An 11893-nucleotide genomic window follows, 5' to 3' on the forward strand; every position below is an offset into this window, starting at 1 on the left:
TCAAACTTTGTGTTGGCAGGTCCTTCAAGGCAGTCAGGAGCTGGTGGAGATGACATCAGCAAGCAGAGAGTGGTGGTCCATGATCCAGTCTCTAAGTTCAGACCCGCCATCTTCTGAAAGCCGTGGTAGATAAAGTCAATTTACCTAGATTCATTTGACAGCATTAGAAACCCTACTGAGCTCTTCTCATTGTTTTATAGGTGAATCAGGATACTCCAGTCTTCAAGATGGACTCACTTATGAGGACATACAGGTGAGATGAATGCATGTCTTACTGATTCTTCTGTACTGAAAACATTTGTGTTAAGAACATTCTAGTGATCATCTTTGATTCATTATGAAGTGGAAATGTTGCTGTTTTCAAAACTAATGACAGATAAAGACCATATCTCAAGAATCATTGAGCTCTGTCAGTCTGACCTCTGAATCTGTCTGTCTTCAACATTTCAGACCATTGTGGAGGAAGTGCTTGAAGAGAATGGCTATTATAACACAACTCTGGGCAGGTAATCTTCAAAAACACATCTGTAAAAATGAAGCTGTTTTCTGTTGAATTTTCTGTCCTCACCAGTCATTGACTGTCTGTGTGAGTTGCAGAGGCGAGCTGGATTCAGCTGTAGGGATGAGAAGAATTCAAACCCTGTGAGCTTCAGCAGCGCATCAGTGATTGACACCTGTCACTTGCCTCCCAACAGCCTTCAACCTTTCAGGTTAACATGACACATGCAAAGATGATGTGAACAATCACATTATGAGTCTTAAGCTGAGAATATTCCAGTAAATCAGATGCATCTGAAGAGCACACGCAGTGAGATGTGAAATATATCAAATTAAAAATATCAGTGTGTGAGCTATATGCAGTAGTATTCCGCAGCAGGGTTAATGTGATTTATTTACCTCATTTATGTGCACTTTGAAGTATGATATTTTCCCGGTTTGTGGTGTTTTTTTTTTTTTGCTGAGTTGACAGAAAATATATAAAATAATATATTTTATTTGTACACTGCAAAAAAAAAAAAAAAAAAAAAAACGTATTCTGTGTATTTGTTTGTTTTCCAGTAAAAGTTTCTCAATATCCTTAAAATATCAAATACATTTTTTTGAGAAGCAAAATTGCGTATCATAATAAGCCTTGTTTTGAGAGAATATATCTTAAACCAAGCTTATTTTTCTTAGCCCTCGTCAGTTTTTTTTTTTCTAGTTTTAAGCATAGATAAAAAAAAATAATAAACAAATATTTAAAGTAAATTCAAAATGAATTTATCTTGTTTTTAGGAGCTTTTAGCATTATTATTATTATAGTTGTTGTTATTTTGCCTTGTAAATTAGTACTACTCTTGCTACATCTGTAGTGTACAGAATGTGTACTGTGCTCAGTATGCACATTTTCTGTATGCACAAAACAATGCGCTTTACTTTCCATTTCCAGTGTGAAGAATGAACCAAAAGTAATCTAAACCACATGAATTATTATATCATTGGACTGCCCAAATCTAAAGTGGGCCCTATTATTTCCAATATGATAACTGGACTTCTTTTTACTGTATTATTGGTATTAAATACATAATGTGTCCTATTTCACTTAATAGTGGTTAAACAAAGGCAGTGCAATAAACAGACATTATATGTATTGGGCAAAAATGTTACACATACAATTAGAGACATGACAACAAATGGAAAGTAATTATTTATTGATTTACTTTATATCGGTAGATTTCAACTATACATACTTTAGAAATTAGAAGATTAATAGAATATTATTTTAGAAACAAAAATGACATGAACACCAAATTTGAACAAAGGAATATTACTGTATCTCTTACTATTATAACTGTATTACTGAGTAAATGCCCATATAGTCAAAATGTTTCAATATGCATAGAATAAACCAGGAGCAGTGTATCCCCAAAAAACTGGGATTTTAACATTGTTTCCCTGCTCTGATAAAACGCGCAAGAAAAAAGTTATTTGTGTCCACGTGGAAAAGAGTTGTAAGGCAATCCTAATACATCAGTACAAACCATAAATACAATTCCATCTCTTTCAAATTGTGCACGAAACATACTTTATGTCAACTTTGCTTCCGAATGCATATTGGAAGACACACAACACCTCAAAAAATGTAAAACATTGTCCTCTACTCATTTAAAGTGACACCGCTCACAAATTACAACTGATAGGCTGATCCGTTCTTCCGGTGCACCGCCATTATGGTGTCGTGGTCGCGAATGCGCGTGCAAACCTCCGAACACCCCGTGCAAAAGCATCACACCTGTTATACAGGTTAAAATGATGCTAACATGCATCAAGACTGCTAGCAACAGACAAACATTCAGAAAACAATGACATCACATCAAATATATTTATACATACATTTACAACACATAAGTCTTCTAAAGACAACATAGTCTATTAAACGGGATACAACATGAAGCTGCTCTTATGAATAGCAATGCATTAGCAGCTATTGCACATAATATTCCAAGCTCTGCTTGAAAATATTGGAGTCTAGCTAATGTTAACAAAAGTGTGATCTTAAATTTGGCAAGACAACAGAGTGGTTCCACAAATAAAACAATATCTAATATAATTTTAACCATTTGAATGCCTGCTTTAGCAGTACAGCTAAGACTACAGTTTCAGTATGCAGTAGTCAAAGGGTCTTTATTCACACAAAAAAATGGTGTGTTATTTCAACACTTCAAGCCTGTTAAATACATTCAAGAGTAAAATGTTCAACCAACGTTGGTCAGACAGAAAGTAGAGGAAGCACATGTTGGTTTAAGGTTGGATTTCGAAGGCTAGCAGCTCCTCTGAGTGCATGTTATTTAGCGAGCGCAGTTCAGGCAGCTTTAGCAGCAGCTTGGTAAAGATGGCCGAGTCACTCGAGTGGTTCTTCATGATCAGGTTCCTCAAAGCTCTGATAAGAGTGTCCTGCAAGACCTCCACAGCGTTTATGTTCTCAATGGCTGTCCGGTCTGCAAAGGCAAACAAAATGTTTTTAAGTCAAACTCAAAGATGCGCTTTATGACTGTTTAAATGTCTCATATTTGTTTCAATAAACTGCCATTCTAACTGAAGTGGCAACTTCGTGTACGCTCAAACTGTACAAGAAGTGCACCAAAGACTCGACTAACACTAAGATAATTAACTATAAAATGTTAGACTGGACTAATGTTGATATAAATAAAGTTAGCCGCAAGTGTTTTGCTAAGCTAACATCTTGATACTCTAGTGCAAAAATACAGAGAACACACAAATTTCATTTTCATTTATTTCTTTATAAAGCACTTTTCAACTACACTTGTAGACCAAAGTGCTGAACAATCAGCATAAAATAACATAAAACAATAAATTTACACTTAAACAGCACTTAAAAACACAACACACCAGACCCTGCTACTTAAAAGCCAAAGAAAACAAGTAGTTTTTTAAATGAGCTTTACAAATAGTGATAGTGGTGACAGCTCTAATTTCATGTGGCAAGCTGTTCCACAGCCTCGAACCGGCGACAGAAAAGGCCCGATCCCCTTTGAGCTTTAAGTGCGACCGCGGAATAGTGACTTGTTTGCCGATCTAAATGATCTAGAAGACTGGTGAAAAGTGATGAGATAACCGAGTTATCAGAAACATAAGCAGGAGCCATTCCATGCACTGCTATAAAAACATAAAGCAGGACCTTATATTTTATCCTGAACTCAACCGGCAGCCACTGAAGCGAGGCCAATATTGGAGATATATGGTCCCTTTTCACAAGCAACCTGTCCGCCGCATTCTGAACTAACTGCAGCCGCAAAATCGAAGCCTGACAGGTCCCAATATAAAGAACGTTGCAATAATCTAAACGAGAAGAAATAAAAGCATGTATGATCTTCTTTAAATCCTTAGCTAAGAGAATTGGTTTAAGTTTAGCAATGGATCTAAGCTGGAAAAAACAGCTCTTAACCACAGCATTGATTTGCTTATCAAATTTAAGATCGGGGTCAAAAACAACCCCCAAATTACTTATTTGTGCAAATAAGCCGACCATGGACCTAAATTAGTGGCTACATCCACACAACCTCTAGCGCGCCCAAAAATCATAATCTCGGTCAGTTTTTAACCTCCTTCAAGCAAGACAAAAGTGACTTAAAAACACAATTATCACCTGGTTTCAAAGGGAGATAAATTTATCATCAGCGTAAAAGTGGTAAGAAATACCATATAAAAAAACTCAAGCCCAGAGCAAACATATACAAAGAAAATAACATGGGTCCTATAACAGATCCCTGGGGGACCCCACAAGTAATAGGTGCTGAGGACGACGAAAATGCACCAAACCTCACTGAAAATGATCTGTTCTCAAGATAAGGGAACCATTTTAGGACTGTCCCACATATCCCAGCCACCTGCGATAAGCGATTAATAAGAATCACATGGTCTATTGTGTCCAATAAAATTATGGCAGCATAATTACCCGAATCTCTGATTAAGAGAAGGTCATTCACAACTCTTAATAGTGCAGACTCTTTGCTGTGACCCGCCCTAAAACCTGATTGAAATTTATCTAAAACATCATTCCTCCCTAAAAAAGAAGTCAACTGTGCAATAACTACTTTTTCTAAAATTGTAGATAAACAAAGTAAGCTTAGAAATAGGCAGTTTGATGGTTCTTCAACTCTAAAGGGTCTAAACTTGGCTTCTTAAGAAGCGACTGAACAACTGCTTGCTTAAAGCATAGTGGAACACTCCCAGTATGGAGACTACTATTAATCATGGAGGTGATACTAGGACTAATAACATCAACCATCTCCCTGAGCAGACGTGAGGGGACAGCATCACATAAACAAGAAGTGGGCTTCAAGTGAACAATATTATCTTTAACATGTAACAGAGATACAATGTAAAACTGGTTAAAAATCTTACCATTACTAGTTGTCACCACAGAATCGATAACTTATGCAGGAAAGCCAGATCTAATCTCATAAATTTTTTCCACAAAATATTTCAGGAACATTTCGCATGTATCTAAGGAGGGACTTAAACTGGACCTTTCAACCAGATTGAATAATCGTATATGGTTGAAAACAGAACTCTAGGGGCCTTAAAATGATGCGCAATAATGTTTGAAAACTAACTTGCTCTTGCAGTCCTCACAGCTGTCTGGCATTTCATCAAACTCTCTCTCAAAATTTGAAGAGAGACCTGTAACTCATCTTTCTTCCATTTCCGTTCTGCCTTCCTGCATTCCTGCCTAAGGATGCGAGTGTGATTATTAAGCCATGGTTCCGACTTTACCTTACATTTCTTGACTTTATATGGAGCAACAGAGTCAAGAATATCTGTACAAACAGAGTTGAACAGAGCAACTAACTCCTCTGGTCCTACAGAAGGAGAGGGGGACTCAATTAAACTCATAAATGAGGAAGATATGTAAGCTTCTAAATAAGTCCACAGCTATGGATGAAGTGATAAGGCGAGAACGGGACAAAACAGGCTGAGGAGTGGATGGTTTACATGGCAATAAAGCATTAAAAATAACAGGCTTATGATCAGACAAACAGTTATTAATGTCATTATTACAGATCGGGAGCCCTAAAGATAAAACCAGATCCAGAGTATGACCTTGCTCATGGGTGGGGCCCATAACAAACTGAGTGAAATTAAAAGAGTCCACCACATCTAAAAAAAAAAATCAGAAACAAAGGGCTTAGTCGGATAACATACACGAATATTAAAATCACCAAGAATTAAAATATTATCACACATAGGATCAATGTATAACAAAAAGTCCGAAAACTCCTGTATAAAATCCTTGTTGTATTTAGATGGTCTATACACACAAAACAGATCTCCATGCGTCATACATCATTACTTGGGCTTCAAAGCTCTGATAACTCACAGTCGGAAGTAAACGGCAATTAATTTAATTGCAAGCCCGCCATCCCGTCCCACAGTTCTAGGCGTGCTAAAAAAGGACCATCCAGATGGAGAAAGTTCAATAAGGGGGCTCAACTCGCCGGCATTAAGCCAAGTTTCGGAGATAAATAAGAAATCCAGTTCATGAAATACAAAAAAGTCATTTAAAATAAACGTTTTGTTTAAAAGCGATCTGGCATTAACCAATGCCATTTTTACAGTACCGGAATCCCCAGAGACCATGAACCATCCATCCAGGACATCGGCCGGTTTGAGATAGCGTAGAATGTTCAGATTTACACCTATCGAAGCCTTTGTCCGTCCAACCAAAGCCTAAGCTGGTTTGCTATTTTCAGTTAGTCTCTTAGGCTGGTCTATTGTCTGGTTAAGGTTTGGGGTTTTTAGAATGTTTTGGGCACTTTTCAGCTGGTGAGACTGGGAGACCAGATTTCTGACCAGCTAAACCAGCCTAAGCTGGTTTGCTGTTTTTAGTTGGTCTCCCAGGCTGGTCTGTTGGCTAGTTTTAGTGGGGTTTTGGGCACTTTTGAGCTGGTCAGGCCGGGAAATCAGCTTGTCGACCAGCTAAAGCAACCAAAGCTGGTTTTAGTTAGTCTCTCAGGCTGGTCTGTTGGCTGGTAAGGGGGTTTTAGGCACTTTTCAGCTGGTAAGGCTGGGACACCATTTAAACCAGCCTAAGATGGTTTCTGTTGGCTGGTTTTAGAGGGGTTTTGTGCACTTTTTAAGTGGCCAGGCTGAGAGATCCACTGAAAACCAGCTTGACCTAGCTGGGAGACCATCTTAAACCAATAAAGACCAGCTAAGACCAGCAAACCATCTTAGGCTGGTCTAAGCAATGTTTTTTAACTTGGCATTTAATAGCTGTTTACAAATCTCTCAACTCTGTCTTCCATTTTAGATGGAAATTTTATTTGAACTTAGATTTCGTTTTTTTCTATAAGTGGAACATTATGCCAGCATAGTTTGGTTGCCTGCGGCTAGGAACAGCCTTTGCATTAGGAGCATGCCTATGATGCCTTAAAATGTTGCCTAGGTTGGCAGCTCGCTATGTCTTACCTGCAGACACCAGAACCACAGCGGTGAAGAGACTCATCTCCTCCTCGTTAAGCTGCAGGGCGGTCAGTTTCTCACTGAACTCAAACATACAGTTGAGCAGCTCTCCAGCACCCAAAGAGTGCAATAAGTCCACGTTGTACTTCCTGCCGCTGAGGAAGCTCACAGTCCGCTCTTTCACATCAAATAAAGACACAAACCGCACCATCAACACCTGCACAGATGAAAGAGAGGAGGAAACATTAGTCTAGTGAACAGCCTTCCCTATCCGAAATTTAAGAAGCACAGCAATTTATAGAGGTAATCAAGACACTGTAAATGACTGCAAACACTGGCGATTCTTATCTGAAAAATTGATCAGTTGTTGGTAGGCTTTACAAATGTTGTTGTGTCAGGACTTGTGTTGCATTACCTCAAATGTTCCAGCCTTCAGAAGGTTGACTTGGTCATTTTGGGAGAGATCCTGAAAGCCGGGGATCCGCTTTGCAAATTCCACGACTTCTCTGACAGCAGGGATGAAACCTCTGGAAAACTCCTCCCAGATTTCATGACCGGGCTTGCAAGGGTCCACGAAGGGAGAATAATTCATGGGACATACCTGAGACGACATTACAAACAAAGGTGGTGAAAACTACAATTTAAAAAGATACACATGCATACCTATTAAGCATTGCTCAGTGGAACGAGATGGCAGACGAGAAATTTAACAATTAAAAATCAACACAGAAGACAGCAAAGCAGCTTACTATGTTTTGAAACAGAACCAGTAACTCTTACACTAAGGTATGTTGCAACTAATATCGATGCATATTCCTTCATTTTTGGGTGTACTATCCATTATGGACTAAAAGAGCAAAAGGTCACTTACCAGATGCCCTCTTCTTTGGAGTTCGTTGATGCTGTTCCCGTTGTGTACGTGGTAAGGAATGTTTTCTTGCTGACCTCTACTAAGGCTTCGACTGCTCTGTTGGGTCACTTGGTACTCAGTAACATGTTCCCTGTAAGATGCAGTTGTGCCTTGCAGGCCGTTTTCGCAGTCGGAGCGTCGCTGGATGTCAACGACACTACTTCCGTTCAAACGGTTCCAGCATTCGCGCTGTTGCTCCTCGTCCTTGCTACTACAGCTCAGGGTTTCTGAGCTGGCCGGTGAAACTGAACTGATGTACGTGAACAGGTCCTCACTCCGAACAGCTCCATTGCTCACTGCATCTTCCTCGCCGCTGTCCGATGAACAGGACGACGCAGAACTCATGGATGTATCCATGGGAATGACTGATTCGGAGTCCCGGCAAGGATCCGAAAAGGCCTGCGGTGAAACTGGCGGCGGTGATGAGGAAAAGCTGGAGTCACTCTGGCTGGTCTCGATATTGCACGGTGTGGTCTGTGTGCTGTGAAGCATACACTGCAGTTGATTGTTGTTCATCATGCTGTCCATGGTCGACTGCATCTCCAGAAGCATGCGCTGTTTTTCCCGTTTGGGGATACGTCCGAATCGAACAGCTGAAAAATATTGTGTTTATTTAGAACTACGGCAACCTCAAAATGCTTCCCTAAAATTAGAGTTCTGTTAATGTTTACTTCCATTATTTAATGTCACTCCAAACCTGTATGATACAAAAGGAGATGTTAGACTGAATGACAGCATCAGTCGCCATTCACTTTTATTGTATGGAAAAAAAGATGCAATGAAAATAAATGGCGACTCAGGCTAACATTTTGCCCAACATCTCCTTTTGTGTTGCACGGAAGAAAGAATGTCATACAGGTTTGGAACAACATAGGGGTATGTAAGGCCACATCCACACACCACAAAAATTCATTTTCTGAGTATTTTTGTCTTAAACAAATGTATTTGTCTTGCCACATTGGCAAATAGTTTTTTCTTGTTTTAAACATAAACTCTACAAATCGAGACTTAACATCTTATGCCATTCTGCTTCTCAAGTAATTGTTTTCTTGTTTTAAGTATTTTTAGATATTTTTACCTAAAAATAAGATGAAGTGCACTAATATGCTTTCGGTTGAAAGCACATTGATTTTACAACGTTTACACCCCTCATCCACACCAGAATGGCGTTTTCCTCAACTAAAAATGGAGCATTTCAAATACGCTCTCCACTACTGTATACTTGGAAAAACGATGTTAGGAAACTGAAAATGGAGAATTCAAACGAAAACAGATTAGTGTGGATGTGGTCTAAATGATGACAGGATGTTCATTTTTGGGGTAGCAATTCTTGTTCCTTAACAATTGCATTAAAACGTATTCTAGTTCAGAAAAAAATCTTGAGAAAAAATAAATATTTGGAAATAAGAAACGCAATTGTTATAGCATTTACTGCCTTATCAGTTTGTTGACCAAATGATGAGATCATTTCAGATTTCAACAGAACAGATATATGAAATGAGAAATACATTTAATACAGTTCTAGTACTAATTTGCAACAAATGATGAATTACACTGGTCATGCTGTGTTCTGCACAGCAGATTTGGTAGCACCGCTAAATAGTAATGCACAAAACACCATCAGCAAATTTAGAACAGTGTTCAGTTGAGAACCGTTAATGGAACCGAAAGTCATAAAAACCACTCCGTTCCACCATTCTTTAAAAACAGTCGTATAAACCATTCTGTTTCGAGACTAAATAAGTGATTAACAAAGTGAACGATGGTTGAAGTTCAAATCGAAAAAACGACAAAGTGTTAATAGGGTGACCAGTGGTTCCCAACCCTAGTGTCAAGCTCACAAGCTTGAAAACATCAGGAAGTTGAATCGTGGCAGACCAAACTCACCGTCTCGCGACATCCCGACTGATAAACACTTCCTGAAGCGGCACTGCTGGCAGCGATTACGGTTTATTCGCACAATAGTGCAGCTCTCCGTTTTCAGACATTTCTTGTACTGAATATTCTGTTGGATGCTTCTTCTGAAGAAACCCTATAAAACATGAATCAATGGAATTATACCCTGGTATATATCATACCTGGAGATGAATCCTGGGAGAGGAAGTGTTTTCTTACCTTGCAACCTTCACAGGCATGCACACCATAGTGGAAGCCCGAGGCCACATCTCCACACACCTTACACAGTAGCACCATTCCATTGAGCTCTGGAAAATATCCATCACTTAAGGGTTAGTGCATTTGGATTAATGACTGATCAATACTGGTTCCAAATATTCAACATGATCACAAGGGAAATCGCTATTTTGCTTCCGAAAGTTCATGTACCCTGATTTCAACCCTATTCAGCTGAATTACTGACAAGCCCCAACCCCCATCAGACATTCTTTTGCATCAATTCAAGCGTGAACACATTGCGCTCTAGTGCAATCTAGACACAGGTTCTGATCCTGTGGAAACTAGGAAGTAATTGCGTTCACATAAACAATGATGGGCACGATTAAGCTCTAAAATTAAATCTTTACTCCACTGACAGTTATGTTTAAGGTTGGGGTTTAAGTTAAGGCATAGGGTTAATCAAATATGCAACTGTGTTGACTGTATTAAATCATTTACAACTAAAAATACAACTCTCTTTTGGCGCCACCATGTGGACATTTTACCCGGAAAATGGAACTCACCCTGGTTAGACAAACAAATGCTGCTAGTGTACAAAAAACTTTAGAATTGACACTCACTTGTGATGCTGCTTTTGCCGGAAAGTGTCGTCCCGGTCTTGTCAGAGGTATGGCTGCGTGGGTGAGCATGCTTGGAGAGTTGTCCAACGGTGAGCAGGTCTGTATTACGGCTCGGATTGATGAGCAGAGGTGGAGAGGATGAAGGGGAGCGGCTGTTTGAGCCGTCACTCATGCATGACTCAGGGCTGGGGGCGGACCTTGTGGAGCAAACGTACGCTATGACGCCTCCTTGGAAATAAGGAAAAAGGGAATTCGTAAAAAATGTAGACTTTGGCAAAGAATGTTTGAGGAATTATTCACTAATTTCTTTTAATTTCACAATTTAGATTACAGACTATTTATGAAAATTATCAAGCGTTTATTATTATTATTATTATTATTCTTGATTGAAAGTCATTATCTTCTGACCCCTTGTTTTATCTGCGGGTCTGATTTTGAAACTTCAAGTCTGAGAATTTCAGCACAACCTTATGAAGAATCATAATAACCCTAACCTAACCCTATCCCCAATACTTGAGATGCAATGAATTAGGTCAAAGTGTATCATGATATAGTTTGACCTGCTTCATTGCATCTCAAGTATTCTCATGCCAACTGGTGTGCTCCAATCATTGGTCATCAGCATCATCTAAGTATGAAGGAGTCCTGCAAATAAGCTCGCAAAAGGAAATGAGAAATAAAAGTGCTTAAAAATGGCCTTTTGTTGTCGTGAAATGAGTGAAAATGTGAACAGCATGACTAATTACATAAAAATGTACCAAGATATTGCCATGGGTTTTACATATGTACCTTGAATACCATATAAATACTGTGGTACATATCAAAGAATACCACGGTATTGCCATCTGAAACATCACACTGTATCATGGTACTGCCAAAGTGCTTTTTCCATGCAGTTATAGTTTTACACCATTTTAGTAACTGTTACAGTCAGTACATACATTGATTTATTCTATATTAACTACCCAAAACTGCATATTTGGATATGTTTTATTGCATATTATTTTGATTTGGACAGAGTATCATAATAAAAAAAACTTAAAGGGAAAACTAAGATTTATTTCAAAATGACTATTATTATTTTTACAAATACATCCCCTTCTTTCTTTTTTTTTTTTTAAATGGACAGGGGAGGTTACTTAACCAGGAATCACCATCAGTTTCTCAGACCCACCCACACGTGGAGCTCGCATGTTTAGTACGGAACAGAATCTAGGTCACTACATGTGTACAGCTGTGCTCACGTTTTACTGCAGTGAGTCTGAAGCCTGGGCAGTGTGCT

At 38.9% G+C, this 11893-nt stretch overlaps 2 protein-coding genes across 2 annotated transcripts in view; one reads left to right on the top strand and one right to left on the bottom strand.

The window, feature by feature from the left end:
* The window catches only part of nek10 (NIMA-related kinase 10), a 34743-nt gene extending 33778 nt beyond the window's left edge, over window positions 1–965 (top strand). Inside the window, exons 33-36 of the mRNA XM_051721397.1 lie at window positions 20–125; window positions 201–253; window positions 451–506; window positions 598–965. Of these exons, the coding sequence (XP_051577357.1) occupies window positions 20–125; window positions 201–253; window positions 451–506; window positions 598–646 (264 nt within the window). The 3' untranslated portion in view covers window positions 647–965. The remainder of the gene's footprint in view (window positions 1–19; window positions 126–200; window positions 254–450; window positions 507–597) is intronic.
* A 709-nt stretch (window positions 966–1674) lies between these two features.
* The window catches only part of LOC127454301 (nuclear receptor subfamily 1 group D member 2-like), an 11284-nt gene continuing 1065 nt past the window's right edge, over window positions 1675–11893 (bottom strand). The window contains exons 2-8 of the mRNA XM_051721405.1: window positions 10612–10839; window positions 9992–10080; window positions 9764–9908; window positions 7838–8469; window positions 7382–7567; window positions 6973–7183; window positions 1675–2978 (exon numbers count right to left, since the gene is read on the bottom strand). Coding sequence (XP_051577365.1) covers window positions 2782–2978; window positions 6973–7183; window positions 7382–7567; window positions 7838–8469; window positions 9764–9908; window positions 9992–10080; window positions 10612–10839 — 1688 coding nt within the window. The 3' untranslated portion in view covers window positions 1675–2781. The remainder of the gene's footprint in view (window positions 2979–6972; window positions 7184–7381; window positions 7568–7837; window positions 8470–9763; window positions 9909–9991; window positions 10081–10611; window positions 10840–11893) is intronic.

Source organism: Myxocyprinus asiaticus, chromosome 16, assembly GCF_019703515.2.
Source record: "Myxocyprinus asiaticus isolate MX2 ecotype Aquarium Trade chromosome 16, UBuf_Myxa_2, whole genome shotgun sequence".
In the NCBI taxonomy this organism is placed as follows: Eukaryota; Metazoa; Chordata; class Actinopteri; order Cypriniformes; family Catostomidae; genus Myxocyprinus; species Myxocyprinus asiaticus.